The following is a 17,185-nucleotide window of genomic DNA, read 5'->3' on the forward strand; positions in this document are numbered from 1 at the left end:
CATTTGAGAAGGAAATACAAACATACAAACTAGAGATGTGCAGCTTGATTAAACCACAAATTGATTTGAGTAAAATCAGGACGATTAGAGTTATTCAACCTCAAATCTAGGGACATAGCAAGGTTGGAGTGGGCCCAGAGACAAGATGTGTGCCACAATAGAACATCATCCTAAATTATTTTTTAAAATGTTTTGTAAATTGTGGACGATGCAAGCTATTTAATGGTTCTAGAGAAAGACATGCTGTTCTGGTAGCTCCAAGTCTTAACACTCACATCAATTTTGGAGGATGAATACAACTGAAGGAAGCCTGGGCGGGTGTGTGGCTGGGGGAATCAGTCATGTGACTTGCCTCGGGGGGGCCCCCAAGGCAGTGGGCCTCCAGACAACTGTCTCCCCTTGCCCTATTATAGTTACACCCCTGCTCAAATCGAAACAACCTTAAAATAAAAGGGCCTGACTTATTTGGTTGTTGACTGTAAATAAATAAGAGAGTAAAGGGCCTGATATGGTCAAATAGAATAATCCCCGAATACACTCAAATAAATCCAAGTGATCTGGAAAAAGCAGGCCTCAAAACTGCACTGTTTTCCCAGGGAGAGCTGGTCTACCAATTGGGGTCAGTGGTTAGACCTATTCTGCACTCCGGACTTAGTGCATCAGCCTGCCTCGGAGGACTGGTCTACCCAGTAGGCCAGTCCTCCAAGGTGGGCTAATGCACTAAGTCCAGAGTGGCGGGCTGGTCTACCTGCCAACCACAAATGGTAGATCAGCTCTTCCCAGAAAAACTTAGCTATTTTGAGGCCCATTTTCCCAGTTCTCCCCAGGAAAATGGCCTCAAAATGCTAATTGAATCACTCAAATCGATTTGAGTGACTTGAGGTTGATTCGTCGAGACAGCCAGTCAAGTGGTGGGATGTAGGGTTGGTTTGAGTTCCTTGCATAGATTTGCAGATGCAGTGCAGTTGCACATACCCCAGGGCCTGACTGAAATCTTCAAAGAGCTGTTTTAACTAAGTTGTTTGCTGAACTAATTTCAGCAAGGAAGGTTGTAACTATGGAAAACATGCCACTACAAATCACGTTTGTAAAGGGGTTGGTTATTCCTCAGAGGTCTATTTACCCACAGAACTGTTAGTAGACATCTTGAGAAGAAAGGAGCATTGGTTACTTACCGTGAAGGCTTCTTCTGGCTGCTGTTGTGGAAGACACCTCCTGTGGGTTATCATCCCATGCTTGCTCCAGAGAGGCAAGGCTTATGCAAATTAAGTAACAAGCCTATAAAAGCCCAGGGAGGATAGCCCCTCCCTGTTTAGTTTGTCAAGCTATGCTTCTAATCAGAAAAGAAGAACAAGAAAAACAGTTAATACAAACGTGCCCAGTAGTTCCGATGTGACAGGTGGGTCGAGATGTCTTCCACAACAGCAGCTAGAAGAAGCCTTCACGGTAAGTAACCAATGCTCCTTTCTCAGTTGCTGTGGGAAGACATCTCCTGTGGGACATAGTACAGCCAAAAGACCCTGGGAGGGAAACACATCGGATCTACTGGTGGGAAAGAACATGTTGAAGGACATGCCTGCCAAATGCAGCTTGAGAGGAGTGCATCAGGTCAATTTTATAATGCTTGGTGAAGGTCGATGGTGAAGACCAAGTTGCTGCCCTACAGATTTCTTTCAGAGGGGCGTCGGTGGAGAACACTGCGGTAGTAGCTGCTGCCCTGGTGGAGTGTGCCGTAAGTTTGAGAGGAGGTGGTAAGTGCTAAACCTCGTAGGCCAAAGAGATGCAAGCTTTTTTCCAGCAAGCTAGCGTGGCAAAGGAGACCGGCTGGCCCATAGAAGCTGGCGAGAAGACAATGAAAAGAGAATCTGTTGAGTGGAAGGATGCAGTTCTAGCAAGGTATGTTTTCAGGCATCGTCTAACATCCAATTTGTGCCAGTCTTTTTCCCTTGGATGAGACGGATCGGGACAAAAGAATGGAAGGACCAGATTTAGAGATCTGTGAAAGAGGGACGGCACTTTGGGTAAAACGGTTGGATCAGGAATCACAGTCACTGAGTCTGGAGATAATCTACAGAACTTGGGGTGTGCTGACAAGGACCTGAGCTCTGAAATCCTTCTGGCTGAAGTAATTGCCACAAGGAAAGCCAGTTTCATGGATAAGATTCGGAGGGGTGCTGATCAAATGGGCTCAAAGGGAGGCGCATGGAGTACTCTTAGTACTTTATGGAGATCCCAGGTAGGGAATTGGTGTATCACTGGAGGTGATGTCAGTGTGGCTCCTCTCAAGAATCTCCTAAGGTGAGGATGTGAAAGAATGGGTTTCCCCTTGAATTTGGACAGTAGAGGTCCCAGCGCTGCTGCATGTCTTTTGATAGTATTTGCACATCTGATTGGTAGAAGATCTGCTAGAAGCTAGCAAAGTGTTCAGGACATGTGGAGTGAAGCCCTGGCTGCTGAGGAGGTTCTGTTCAGTCGCCAGGCAGCAAGGCTGAACCAACCTGGGTTGTGGTGATATATTGGGCCTTGGCTGAGGAGATCTTCTGGTCTCGGGAGGAAGAACGGGCTGTCTTCTGCGAGGTGTAGGATCTCAGCAAACCAGGGCCCCCGAGGCCAGTACGGGGCAACTAGGATGACTCATGCCCTCAAAAAGCAGATGCGATGCAGGAGCCTGCTCAGCAAGGGAACCGGAGGGAAGGCATACAGCAGGGCTGGTGGCCAGGGAGCTGACATCTTCTGCTAGCTGACACGGGAAGCAGGAGACAAACTTCAGTAGCTGATTGTTGTGGCTGGACATGAACAGGTCCATTTTTGGAAGTCCCAGTTTTCTGGTAATCAGCCTGAAGATCCTGAGATTGAGTCTCCATACTGCTAGATGTAAGTCCTATCTGCTTAGCCAGTCAGCTTGAATATTCATGGAGCCGCTGACATGGTGAGCCAGTAGTGAGTGTAGATGTTCTTCCACCCAGTGAAGGAGAAGGGTCGCTTCTTGATGGAGTGAAATGGACCTGGTCCCTCCCTGTCTGTTGATATGCACCTTGGCCGTCATGTTGTCCGTTCGGACCAAGACATCTTTTCCGTGAAGTAGAGGCATGAAAATTCGGAGTGCCAAATGAATGGCCCTCAGTTTGAGCCAGTTCATACTGTGTTTTCGTTCTTCCATGGTCCACTTGCCCTGTGCAGTCTTGGAGAGGCAATGAGCTCCCCAGCCGTGGAGGCTGGCGTCCATGGTTAGGATCACCTTGTGGGGATCTTGAAACGGCTTTCCGCAGTCCAGGCTGGATGGTTCCAGCCACCAACATAGGGAGTCCTTTAGATGGAGAGGTAAGGAGAACTGTCTGAGGCGTTTGTGAGCAATGTTGTTCTGGAAAAGGAGTAGAAACCATTGCAGTGGCTGCAGGTGGAAACATGCCCATGGTACAGCCTCTAGAGTCGACACCATCAGGCCCAACAATGGTGCTAGGGTCATGACCAAAGCCGTCCAACTGGATAAGAGGCTCTGTACTAAGTCCAGGAGCTTTTGTTTGCGTTCCTGTGGAAGGAACAACTTGTCTTTTGAGGTGTCAATGATGGTGTTGAAGTCTGAAAGTTGGGTAGAGGTGACTTTTGGTCCTGTTTATTAGAAAACCGGGAGCGTCCAACTCTCTGAGTGTTATGGCCACATCCTGCTCCGCTTCATCTCTTGGTTGAATGAGCAAGTCGTCCAGAAAGAAAAATAGGCGGAGCTTCTGAAGTTGGATATGAGCCGCCAATGGGGCCATGACTTTTGTGAATATTCTTGGTGCTGATGAGAGGCCGAAGGGTAAGGCCGTGTACTGGAAGTATTACCCTTGGTAGGAGAAGCAAAGGAAGGGTCTAGAACATGGGTGAATTGGTACATGGAGGTAGGCCTCTGTCAAGTCAATTGAAGATAGAAGATCCCAGTGTTGGAGGTTCTCTGCGATAGAGCTTAACGTTTCCATTCGGAACTTTCATTTGCATACCCATCTGTTTAAATACTTGAGATCTAGCACCACCCTGAACATATCATCCCGTTTGGGCACGGTAAACAAAATGGAGTAAATCCCTTGTCGGTGTGTGAACGAGGTACTGGTTCTACTGCAGAGATGGCTACTAGGTGCTCGATGGCTTGTAGAATGGCTGCATGCTTTGTGGGAGATCTGGTACAAGGTGCTGGCAGAAACTTGTCCTTGGGTGGTAACATGAGTTCTATTTCACAGCCATGAAGCACAGTATCCAGCACCCATTGGTCTGACATGCAGTTCTCCCAAATGTGAAAGTACTGAGAGAGGCGACCTCCGACACTGTGACCATCACGAGGCCAGACGAGACTTTGCTCATTGTCCAAATTGTTGTTTGGGGTGCTGGTCTTGTAGAGAAGTTAGGTGTGCCACAGTTGTTGCATCTCGTTTGGTTGTTCCGATCTCTTCCAGAGTTTCGAAAATAGAGACGAAAGGATTGGTTAGGTCTGTGAAAGGAGCTTTTTTCGTCCTTTTTAGGGGCAGATAGCAATAGCACTTACATTTATATACCGCTCTATAGCTGAAAGCTCTCTAAGCGGTTTACAATGATTTAGCATATTGCCCCCCAACATTCTGGGTACTCATTTTCCCGACCTTGGAAGGATGGAAGGCTGAGTCAACCTCGAGCCCCTGGTCAGGATCGATCTTGTAACCTTCTGGTTACAGGGTGGCAGTTTTACCACTGCGCCATCAGGGGTTCATGGCAGTGCCTTCTTTTTATCCTTCGTCTCTATGAGGATATCTTTGAGAGCCTCATCCCCAAAGAGCTTGGTTGCCATCAAGGTAACCAAGGCCAAGTTGGCTCGAGACGCCGCATCCACTGGTCAGTGTTTTAGCCAAAGAGAGCGCCTGGCCACCACGGTATTAGCAGTGGCCCTAGCCCCAAAGCGTGCTGAGTCTAAGGTCACATCGGCGATGAATGTCTGAGCTTTCTGAAGCTTCAAGGCGAGTTGTCTGAGCCTAGCCGGTTCTGGCAGAGGTGTAGATGTTTGGAGCAGTTCATCTGTCCAGGGTAGTGAGGCTCTGGAAATGATGGAAGCTACAATTGAGACTCTAATGGAAAGGGAGATATACTCGCTGTTCTTCTTGAGGTGGAACTCGAGTTTTTTCTCTGTAGGGTCCTTCAAAACTGACTCACCATCTTGTGGCAGGACCGCCCCTGAGGTTAGGGCCGCAACATGGGCGTCAACCTGGGGGCGGGGGTCTGAAAAAGAGTAGCAGCTGTGAAAACAAAGGCATAATGTTTATTTACAAGGGTAGATGTATTTTTCTGGATAGTTGAAGCCAGCCATTCCTGCTTGAGAACTTCAGAGAAAGTCTCAGGCAACGGAAACAAGCATTCTGGAGTAGCGGTAGTAGGTAATACCAGGGACTCTCTTGTTGCGGTTGCAGAGCCCTGAAGACCTTCAAGAGAGAGACCCAGAGTTTTCAGTGCCTTAACAAAAAGGTGAGAAAAGCCATCAGATGGGAATTATCTATGTGAAAGAGTAGCAGGTTCTGTTGGGTGTCCATCAGACCATTCCCCTTCCTCTATGGAGTCTGGATCAGTGTCCTTACAGGTCTGCAGGGTCCTTATCTGGACCGACAGGGTCAGACGGAGTTGGAGGAGATTCTGGCAGGAGGGAAGGTTCCCCGGGTCTGCCAGGAGAGGATCAGGAGAGTAATAGTCTGAATCCTCTGAAGAACGGGCGGGAGGAAGGAGTTTTTTCCTTTGGTCCCTGCCTGCGTTTATTTTAATTTTATTTATTTATTTGGAGGTTTTGTGAGAATGCCTGTGCTTCTGACCCTTCCTTCTTTTCTTAGATGGAGGAAGAAGCTGAGGTTTGAGACTCTGAAGATGACGACGAAGGAGATCTAGGATGGCTCTTTTGCTTATGGCGTCACTTATTCAAGCGCTGTGATTCAAAAGCGTCAGCAATCATGGAAGAAAAGCATTGACGCCATTCTGCAGATAATTCCACCACCGGGGAGTGGGTAAAGGCCCCTGGGTCTGTAGGGGTATGCGTAGGATCTGTTCCCCCAAGGGTGGGCCGGTCTATGCCTCCCTGATCAATTGGAACCAGTAATGGGGGGCTGTGTGGATCAATAGGTTCCTTGTGGAGAATGCCACAATGGCTGCCCCCCAGGGGTCCCCCGACCTACCTGCTCCTCCTCAGAATCCCCACAGGAGTGTAACGAGTGCCGATCACCTTTGGAACGTACAGGGAACTCCAATAAGGCAGCTACTCGTGAGGAAGGCACAGTTGCCGTGTGGAGCCTCATAGAGGCTTGTTTCACTTTCTCTTCTGCATGCTGCTTGGGTGGGGGAGGAGCGTCCCCACTGCCCAGCTGAGGGCTCCTGGCCTGGGCAGCTGCTTTCCCCAACGCCCTGGCTTGCTGCTCCGGGTCCGAGAGTCTGAGCGTTCGCAGTTCCGCGCGCCCTTTTCTATGTTGCCTGAGGCCCCCTGCCAGCCACTCGCAGAGCCCTGCGGTTCCTCGTTGCAGGCCGCGCCTGATGAGGACGCAGTGGTCCGGGACGGGCCGCTTGCAGCAGCATGAGTTGCCGTGCAGTGGCAGAAGACCGGATGTTCTTTGAGGCCTTTGACGATTTCTTTGCCTTGGGCAAAAGGCCCTGCAGAACGCTACCCTTGCGAGACTCCATGAGACAGGCGAGGTAGAGGGAAAGTCAGAGGAAAGCAAAGTTTGTTTGTGTATATCTGGGAAGGTGAAGTAGTAATGGTGTCGGGGGGGGTAAGTAGAAGCAAGTAAAAGGAAAGCAGCAAGTGGAAATGAAAGTGAAAGAAGCAAAGGCTAGAAAAGGCTTGTGCTCTGTGTGCTCTGGAGCTTGCAGGACTAACTAAACTGGGAAGGGCTATCCTCCCTGGGCTTTTATAGGCTTGTTACTTAATTTGCATAAGTCCTGCCTCTCTGGAGCAAGCACAGGATGATAACCCACAGATGTCTTCCCAAAGCAGCTGAGAATGAGCACTTATTCTATTAAGAATCTAGGAAAGATCTTGGGTGGTCAGCTTCTGTGCTCCCACACAACACCAAGGGAACAGGCTCTGGTCTATGCATCTCTGGACACAAAGCATGCTTCACAGTATTATGACTGCATTTTGTGAAGTCTCTTTGACCTCTAACATAGTCATATGTGCATAGTATTTCATTCTTCATGTATGTAGTTGGGGTGTCGACATAGTTGTATCCATATTAGTAAAAAGTGTACTTTAGACACGATTACAGGGTGGTGGTGGATGGAACACTACAGGGCACTTAACCTCCTTAAAGTTGATCCTGACCTGGAAAATGGAGTGGCAGAACACTGGACACAAAATTTACAAGATCTGCCATTTGATCAGTATTGATGTTGTGCAATGTCACAAACTGTGCTCGCTTACAACATGACTTCAGGGGGCAAGGTGGAGCATCTTTCGTGGTGCCAAGCACTCCATCCTCCCCATCTTGATTTGGGTACGGAGGGCAATTTGTATGTGAGCACTATTTGAGACATTACAGAACATCATTAATGATCACATGGCACGTCTGTTAAGGCATCAGGCTTAGCACCTCAACTCTGGTCTTAAAAACTCACAGGGTTTTTTGACGATCTAATTGTTTCTGACTGGTCTTGTATGTGAAGGTTACTAATCTTCAGTTTCTTGTAAAAAGAGGTCCCCCACTTAATTTTCTCATGCCATATGTTTCATATTGGACTATTCAGGAGCCTTTAAGGTTTTTCTGCCCCACCACACACACACACACACACACACTATTGTGCACTTCACAACTGCTGAAGGGGGTTTAATCACCTGAAGTTTTCTCCAGCTTGGAGGTACAGTAGCAGGGAAGGCATGAGGAAAAAACAAGGACAAGATGGCCTCGGAGCATGTGCAAAGACTTCTTAACAGAGGAAGCAGCATGCACACCATCAAGTCTGCCCCAGGCCCCATCACAAGGGACTCTCCATAACACTACAATGTCCAGACCCTGAAATTTCCTAATGGCATCCCTGGTGACACTAGCAAGATTAACTATGCATATGCCACATCCACACTGCTATTGGACGGGTTGCCAGCTGGCCATTGCCAGGGCTCAGGAAAGCCACTAGTCTGTGACAAGTGATGCCTGATGAGTATAAAAATAAAAGTTCTGATGAGTAACGTACCAGCATAGCTTGAAGAACCATCTGATGAGACAAATATTTTGTCTGGCTGGTGAACGTATCCAACATTTCTTGACCCCTGGCCACTGCAGTGATATCCATGCAACTCACGCATCACAAAAAGTATTCAGAAGGTAAACAAATAGCACACGAGAAAGGGGGTGCCCAAGAATGCTCTTGCCTGGGGCGCCATTTGGTCTAGGACTGGTTCTGCCTGGGAATCCTCCTCCCAGCTGACCAGGAAGCCAGTACTCGGTGTCAGCTGGGCTATAGACCAGGTGTAGGAAGAACTCCCTTGGGAAATCCCAAATTCTTGAACTTGGACTGAGGGGCAGGGGCAGCTCTCCCATGAGGACATGTAAGGTGATGGCCTCAAGTGGAGAGTGAGCCATGGGGCAGTGAGTGAAAGCAACCCCCCTCCCCACAAAGGTATCACCCAACCTGCCCACTGCCATTGAGTTTCTGCTTACACCACCCATCTTTGGGCTCTTTCCTCCTCAATGGTCCCCACCCCACACCTCAGCAGCCCCACATTACCCTCTCTCCCCCTCACCAGCCTCACTTTCGGTGCACACTCTGGCCTGTTGCTGATGGCAGCTACAGGCCACCCAGGCAGGCAGGGAGCATCCAGCTTCACCACCCCCCCCAGCCTCTCCTCCAGCAGCACCACCACCGCGGCTGCTCCGGCACCAGCTTGCTCGCTCTCCGGCTGTGTCTCCAAGCACCAAGCTTGCCTGCTTGGTCTCCTCCCCAAATGGCGATAAAGCATGGGCTGCCAGTGCTGGAGCAGTAATGAAAGACGGATGGGCAAAGCTGGATTGAGATTGCCTGCCAGGCTTACCTACAATTGCAAGCTGTAATCCAGGCCAGAGGGCAGGGCACGTGAGGGGGAAGTGGGGTATCCATGGGGCAGGTAAGGGGGCAGGGCAGCATCATTACCACACATCAGGGAACAAGGCTAGTGGGGCATGGTAGGGTGGCATGTTGCATATTTACCTCAGGTGGCAAAAGGCAAGAAGCTGACCCTGGGGAGGGAAGGTTGTTCACCAGTATGAGCACCACACAGGAGTACAGATGAAAACGAGGCTGGTTTAAGAAGCAGCAGGAAGAAGATCCTTAAAAGTATCCACATGGACCTCACTGCTTTGGGTCGTTGATGCAAACAAGGAAGAGTGGTCATAATGCAAACAGAGAGGAGTGGGGCCTCTTACCTCCTCAGGGGGAAACCAGTCACACAGTCCAAGGTCCGAAGGGTCTTCCTCAGGGATCTCTGTCTTCTCGATTTCTTCTTCCTCTACAAACAGGGAGACACAGCTGAACAACATTTACCACCATCCCACTCTTTGTAGCAGAATATTAGTCATTATTTCTTATATTTAATCAATGGTCCCCTTTCCCTTCATTAGGTAAGCTCTGCCGCCTGTTGAGATCATCTGAGGAGGTCTGTCTGCATTCTCCATCAGCACATCTGGTGGCTACTCCGGGACCCGCCTTCTCCATTGCTGCTGCTGCCCTGAGGCTTTGGAATGCGTATCCTGTTGAGATAGGAGCGTTCCCATCTCTGATCAGTTTTTAAAAGTTAGCAAAGACATATTTACTTATGTGTAGAATTAGATAAATGAATGCAATTTGAATGTAAAAGCTATTGCAAAATTCAATAAAATTTAAAATGCAAAAAAAAAAGTTGGCAAAGACAGATTTTTTTTCACCCAGGCTTTTAATAGAATTTAACTATGTTTTGAATTTTAAATTGTTTTATGGTTTTAATTTTGTTTTAAATTGTGTTGTTTTATTGTAAACTGCCCAACGATGTGATTTTTGGGTGGTATACAAATAAACATGTTTTAACATCTGAGGGAGCTCTGAAGTGTGGACAGTCAGAAAACTACACCTAGCATAATTCCAGTTAGCAGCTGCTCCATAGGCAGTCCCTTAAGAATTCCTAAACAGTTTCTAAATCAGGGCTGGGCAAACGTGGCCCTCCAGCTGTTGTTGAACTACGACTCCCATCATCCGAAGGCACAATAAACTGCATTTGGGGGTGATGGGAGTTGTAGTTCAACAACATCTGGAGGGCCACGTTTGCCCAGCCCTGTTCTAAATGAATCATCATCCACAAGTATTACCATCTTAGTGGCTTCTTAGTGATACGTCTTCCTGATCATTTCCTACAAATGTAATCCTGCAGAAGCAAGAAAAGTGGGGCACAAAGTGAAACTGAACTCTCAATCTAGGCAGAGTTTGGCCATATCCAAGAAATCTTCTGGTGGGCTGGGTGGGTGGGAGCTGCAGGTCCCAGGCTGAACTGGAGATGAAGTTGCCTGCTGGGACTGCAAACAGGCACATACCCCCATATAAACACGTTCACTGCTTCCACACACAGATGTTCTTTAAACTTCAAACATATGAACATCACACTGAGGCCTGTTTCTCACAAAAGAAGAGAATGTGAGGAAGAGACTCCTTGTGGATGTGAAAAGATGGCCGATTCTTGCCATAGAGAGAGTTAGACTACTAGTCTAACTAGTCCAGCATCTACTCTGACTGGCAGCAGCTCTCCCAAGTTCTCAGGCAGAGAAAGGTCTTTCCCTCCCCACCTCTGCTGCATGGAATTCCTGGGGAGGGGAGCAGCAAGGTAGGGGGTGGATCCTGGGACAAGATAGGGAAGAGAGGCCCCCTGTCCCTGCTTTCTCCCCCTCCCTCTGGTCTTTGCTACAGAAGGTGGGTAAGGACATTGTGATCAACAGAACATTCTCGGCAAGCCCTTTCTTGCACTCCTGTACCAACAATATTATGCACTTCTCATGTACGCAGACACTTTCATACACATACTGCATTCAATATATATATATATATAAAGGGTTGAAGTTGTTTGTTGTGCAAAGCCACCAGCAGGGAGAGCAGTCTTTTTGAACTTGCACAAAACTCCCTACAATGGGAAAATACAGGTCTTTTAATTTTTTTGCAATACACATGTGACGTTATAGGACTGTAACGCAGCAATAAAACCTGAAATAAGGCATTGGAAATGTGAACGGCACCATGCTGACAGCACACAGACTGAAATATCATAACACAGACACTATGGAAACATTCTTGGAGAACACATAGTGCCACTGTTGTAACGGGTAATCTGGAAAGCACCCTGGGGAGGGCTTGTCTTTTTAGAAGATGAGATAAGTCCTCCAGTCAGGAGCCAACAGCATGTTACTGAGCTGGGGAGGTTGGAGGGGGAAGAGCAAGCTGTCACCCAGCCAGTGAGTCCTTCTTCCTTCAGGGACATTTGCCTCCCCCACCCACCTTCAGTTAAACCTACGCCCCTGCTCCTGGGACTTGTACCTGGGACCTTCTGCATGTAACCTACATGTTCCACCAATTAGATAAGGCCCCTCCCCATCTGCCTGCTGAGCATTTCTCTGGAATAATATCTTATCCAGTCCTGAGCACTGCTTAAAAGACAATTCATCCACCACTCACTTTGGAAGAACCAAAGTCGGAGCTCAGATATAGCTGCTTCCGTGGGAGGCAGCGGGGAGAGTTATGAAGGTGTGTCACACTGTGAAGATGTGATGAGCTAACCCTAAATTATTCAATGTCCTCTGAGGAGCAGGGGTGAGGTTTGGTACTTCCTTTTCCTTACCAGTCCTGCAGAGAATGAGGAGCCTGTGTGCCTGATCCTTGTGTTTGATGGCTTCCAACACTGCAGCAGTCACCGCCACAGCATCATCCAGTCTGTAGTACTTCAGCAGGATGTCACTGAGTTCGAGTGAAAGGGATTTCTGCAGGATCTCTTTGGGGATGTTTTCAAATCCCTTCTTCACTGAGAACTCACTGAGTCTGTCTTTGAACATTTTCAGATCCTCCTCTCCCAAATCTATCAGGGTGTCCATGAGGTTAATTTTGATAGTCTCTCTTTCTCTGCTCCATGTTCCTGTTGAATGATATGAAAAGTTGCCCTGAGATCAGCACAAATAAGTGTTAGCCCTGGCAGATTCCTGATTCCCATCACTGACACTAGGGATGGGGAGAGCATTCCAAGCAGGGGTGCTTGAATCTGAAGGCATCCCTGCTTAAGTGACTGCAAGTAGGTGGGCACAGTTCCCCATGAGCATGACCTGGCTGGCAGAACAATTGCTTGTTGGCCTGGTGGCTGAGAGCAACCATGCCCTGGAATTAGGTGGCATGGAGGCTGCCTGCCTGCTGGATTGCAGCCAGGCAGATCCACACACAATGTTTACACTGCAACTATCCACATCAAATCTGGGACTTCCCAATCCTTACCAGTCCTGCTGAGAGTGAGGAGCCTGTGTGCCTGGTCCTTGTGGTTGATGGCTTCCAACACTGCAGCAGTCACCTCCACAGCATCATCCGGTCCGTAGTATTTCAGCAGGATGTCACTGAGGTCGAATGAACAGGTTTCCTGCAGGCTCTCTTTGGGAATGTTTGTATGTCTCTCCTTCACTGAGAACTCCCTGAGTTTGTCTTGGAACATTTTCAGATCTTCCTCTCCCAAGTCCATCAGGATGTCCATGAGGTTCATTTTGACAATCTCTCTTTCTCTGATCCATGTTCCTGTTGAATGATATGAAAAGGTGCCATGAGATCAGCACAAATAAGTGTTAGACCTGGCAGATTCCTGATTACAATCACTGACACTAGGGATGGGGAGATCATTCCAAGGAGGGGTGCTTGAATCTGAAGCATCCCTGCTTAAGTAACTGCAAGCAGATGGGCACAGCTCCCCATAAGCATGACCCAACCTCTGTCTGAGAAACTGCCTGTTGGCCTCATGGCTGACAGCAACCATGCCCTGGAATGAGATGGCATAGATGCCACCTGCCTGTTAGATTTCAGCCAGGCAGATCCAAACATAAAGCTTACACTGCAACTATCCACACCAAATCTGGGACTTCCCAATCCTTACCCATCCTGCTGAGAGTGCGGAGCCTGTGTGCCTGGTCCTTGAGGTCGATGGCTTCCAGTACTGTAGCAGTCACCTCCACAGCGTAATTGTTTCCATAGTGTGTCAACAGGGTGTCACTGAGTTCAGACCAATCTTCTCCCTGCAGCATCTCTTTGGGGATGTTTTTAAATCCCTCCTTCACTGGGAACTCACTGAGTTTGTCTTTGAATCCTTTAAGATCCACCCAGTCCAAATCCATCAGGATGTGCATGAGGTTAGTTTTGACAGTCTCTCTTTCTCTGATCCATGTTCCTGTTGAATGATATGAAAAGGTGCCATGAGATCAGCATAAATAAGTGTTAGACCTGGCAGATTCCTGATTCCCATCACTGACACTAGGGATGGGGAGAGCATTCCAAGCAGGGGTGTTTGAATCTGAAGGCACCCCCTGCTCAAGTGACTGCAAGTAGGTGGGCACAGCTCCCCATAAGCATGACCCGAGCTCTGTCTGGCTGAGCAATTGCCTGTTGGCCTTGTAGCTGAGAGCTCCCATGCCCTGGAATTAGGTGGCGTGGAGACTGCCTGCCTGTTGGACTGCAGCCAGGCAGATCCAAACATAACGTTTACACTGCAACTATCCACATCAAATCTGGGACTTCTCATTACTTACCAATCATAAAAGCGAGGTCCCCATATTCCCAGAGCATGTGGTTGATGGATTCTAGTACTGCAACAGTCAGCTTTACAGCGTGATCAACTCTGTAGTAATTCAACAGGATGTCACTGAGTTCAAATGAATGAACTTTGCGTAGGATCCCTTTGGGGATGTTTTTAAATCCCTCTTTCACTGAGAACCCGTGGAGTCTGGCTTTGAACATATACAGATCCTCCCAGTCTAAGTTCATCAGGATGTGCATGAGGTTCATTTTGACAATCTCTCTTTGTCTGTTCCATGGTCCTGATGAAAAATATTAAAAAGGGCCCTGAGATCAGCATAAAACAGTGTTAGCTGCCTCTGGCAGATTACAAATTACAATCACTGACACTAGAGATGGGGAGATCATTCCAAGCAGCAGTGCTTAAATCTGAAAGAACCCTTGCTTAAGTGACTGCAAGCAGGTGGGCACAGCTCCCCATGAGCATGTCCCCACTTCAGTCTAGCTGAGCAATCACTGTTGGCCTTTTGACTGAAAGCTCTGGAATTACGTGGCATGGAGGTTGCCTGTCTCCTGGATTGCACCAGGCAGATCTGGACGTAATGCCTAAACTGCAATCGTCCACACAAGATCTGGCACTTCCCTCTCCTTACCAGTCCTACAGAAAGCGAAGAGCCTGTGTGCCTGGTCCTTGCAGCTGATGGCTTCCAACACTGCTGCAGTCACCTCCACAGCATAATCCTCCCTGTAGTAGTTTAACAGGATGTCACTCAGTTCAAATGAATGGGCTGTCTGCAGGATCTCTTTGGGGATGTTTTCAAATCCCTCCTTCAGTGAGAACTCACTGAGTTTGTCTTTGAATGCTTTCAGATCCTCCTCTCCCAAGTCCATCAGCATGTGCACGAGGTTCATTTTGACAGTCTCTCTTTTTTTGCTCCATGTTCCTGGTGAAGGATGTGGAAAAGGGCCCAGAGATCAGTACAAAACAGTGTTAGCCGCCTCTGGCAGATTCCCGATTACAATCACTGGCACTAGGGATGGGGAGATCATTCCAAGCAGGGATCCTGCATTCTGAAGGCACCCCAACTTAAGTAACTGCAAGCAGGTGGGCACAGCTCTCCAGGAGCATGACTCAAGCTCTGTCTTGCTGAGCAATTGCCTGTTGGCTGTAAGTAACCATGCCCTGGCATCTGGTGGCATGAAGGCTGCCTGCCAGGCAGATCCGCACATAAGGCTTACCCTGCAACCACCCACAATCAATCTGGGACTTCCCTTTACTTACCGGTCCTGGTGAGAGCGAGTAGCCTGTGTGTCTGGGCTGCCTGGTTGATGGCTAACAGTATTGCAAAAGTCACCTCCGCAGCATAATCCTCTGTATAGAACTTCAGCAGGATGTCACTGAGTTCGAATGAACGGGATTTCTGCAGGATCTCTTTGGAGATGCTTCCAAATCCCTCTTTCACTGAGAACTCGCTGAGTTTGTCTTTGAACCTTCTCAGATCCTCCTCTCCCAAAGCTATCAGTGTGTCCATGAGGTTAATTTTGACAGTCACCCTTTTTCTCCTCCTCTTTGCTGGTGAATAATATGAAGAAATTTCTTGAGACCTGTATAAAAGAGCCTTGCTGAGAGTGAGAAGCCTCTGTGCCTGGTCCTTGCAGTTGATGGCTTCCAGCACTGCAGCAGTCACCTCCACAGCGCGATCTTCTGTATAGAACTTCAGCAGGATGTCACTGAGTTCGAATACATGGGCTTCCTGCAGGGTCTCTTTGGGGATGGTTTCAAATCCCTCCACTAAAAACTCACTGAGTTTGTCTTTGAATGTTTTCAGGTCCTCCCCTTCTAAGTCCCATAGGATGTATACGAGGTTCATTTTGACAGTCTCTCTGTTCCATGTTCCTGGTAAAGGATATAAAGAAGTGTCCTGAGACCAGTATAAAACAGAGCCTTTGGCATATCCCTGATTACAATCACTGACACTAGGGATGGGGAGAACATTCAAAGAATGGGTGCTTGAATCTGAAGAGCATCACTATTATATTAAAATATTCATATATTATATTTGGATTCTTTTTTTAAAAAAGCTCTTACATATTGCTGAACCTAAACAGGGTCCCCCCCCCACTCTTGTGCTTTAATCTGAAGGCATCGCTGCTCAAGTGACTGCAAGCAGGTGAACACAGCTCCCCATGAGCATGTCTCCACCTCAGTCTGGCTGAGCAATCACCTGTTTCCTTGATGGCTAAGAGCTCCCGTGCTCTAGATTTAGGTGGCGTGGAGACTGCCTGCCTGATGGATTGCAGCCAGGTGGATCCACATCCTAATGCTTACAGTGCAAACATCCGCACCAGATCTGGAACTTCCCTTACCAGTCATGCTGAAAACAATGAGCCTGTGTGACAGAACCTTGTGGTTGATGGCTTCCAGCACTGCAGCAGTCACCTCCACAGCATAATCCTCTCTGTAGTACTTCCACAGGATGTCACCGAGTTCGAACCAACGTGCTTTCTGCAGGGTCTCTTTGGGGATATTTTCAAATCCCTCTTTCACAGAGAACTCACTGAGTTTTTCTTTGAACTTTTCCAGACCCACCTCTCCCAAGTGCAACAAGATGCCCATAAGGTCAATTTTGAAAGTGTTTCTTGGTGTGTCCCATTGTCCTGGTGAAGGATATGAAAGTGTGCCATTAAATAAGCATTAAAAAAAATCAGCTGCCTCCAGCAGATTCCTGCTTACAATCACTGACACTAGGGATGGGGAGAGCAGTCCAAGCAGGGGTGCTTGAATCTGAAGGCACCCCCTGCTCAAGTGACTGCAAGCAGGTCAACACAGCTGCCCATGAGCATGTCCCCACCTCAGTCTGGCTGAGCAATCGACAGTTGGCTTCATGGCTGAGAGCTCCCATGCCCTGGCATTTGGTGGCATGGGGACTGCGCTCCCTTCTGGATTACAGCCAGGCAGACCTGCACATAAGGCTTACACTGTGGCCATCCACACCAGATCTGGGACTTCTCTCTCCTTACCTTTCCTGCTGAGACTGAGGAGCCTCTGTACCTTGTCCTTGCGGTTCATGGCTCTCAGCACTCCAGCAGTCACCTCCACAGCATAATCCCCTCTGTAGTACTCCAGCAGGATGTCACTGAGTTCGAACCAACGGGCTTTCTGCAGCGTCTCTTTGGGGATAATTTCAAATCCCTCTTTCACAGAGAACTCACTGAGTTTTTCTTTGAACTTTTTCAGACCCACCTCTCCCAAGTGCAACAAGATGCCCATAAGGTCAATTTTTAAAGTGTCTCTTTGTGTGTCCCATTGTCCTGGTGAAGGATATGAAAGTGTGCCATTAAATAAGCATAAAAAAATATCAGCTGCCTCCAGCAGATTCCTGCTTACAATCACTGACACTAGGGATGGGGAGAGCATTCCAAGCAGGGGTGCTTGAATCTGAAGCATCCTTGCTTAAGTAAC

At 48.2% G+C, this 17,185-nt stretch overlaps 1 protein-coding gene across 6 annotated transcripts in view; it reads right to left on the reverse strand.

Annotated features, from left to right (window-relative positions):
- Positions 1-17,185, reverse strand: part of LOC128331728 (uncharacterized) — a 39,064-nt gene that overhangs the window by 13,544 nt on the left and 8,335 nt on the right. For 3 of the 6 annotated variants that reach the window (XR_008310412.1, XR_008310413.1, XR_008310415.1), the window contains 9 exons: positions 16,744-17,034; positions 16,090-16,380; positions 15,005-15,619; positions 14,376-14,666; positions 13,737-14,024; positions 13,088-13,378; positions 12,445-12,735; positions 11,804-12,094; positions 9,375-9,698 (listed from right to left, as the gene is read on the reverse strand). Coding sequence is in view for 2 of the 6 variants with exons in the window: in XM_053265516.1 (XP_053121491.1) it covers positions 9,375-9,457; positions 11,804-12,094; positions 12,445-12,735; positions 13,088-13,378; positions 13,737-14,024; positions 14,376-14,666; positions 15,005-15,619; positions 16,090-16,380; positions 16,744-17,034 (2,732 nt within the window). In the remaining 4 variants the exon portion in view is untranslated. The remainder of the gene's footprint in view (positions 1-9,374; positions 9,699-11,803; positions 12,095-12,444; positions 12,736-13,087; positions 13,379-13,736; positions 14,025-14,375; positions 14,667-15,004; positions 15,620-16,089; positions 16,381-16,743; positions 17,035-17,185) is intronic. The other 3 variants (XM_053265516.1, XM_053265517.1, XR_008310414.1) reach the window with 2 other exon arrangements.

This window comes from Hemicordylus capensis, chromosome 6 (assembly GCF_027244095.1).
Source record: "Hemicordylus capensis ecotype Gifberg chromosome 6, rHemCap1.1.pri, whole genome shotgun sequence".
Classification (NCBI taxonomy): Eukaryota; Metazoa; Chordata; class Lepidosauria; order Squamata; family Cordylidae; genus Hemicordylus; species Hemicordylus capensis.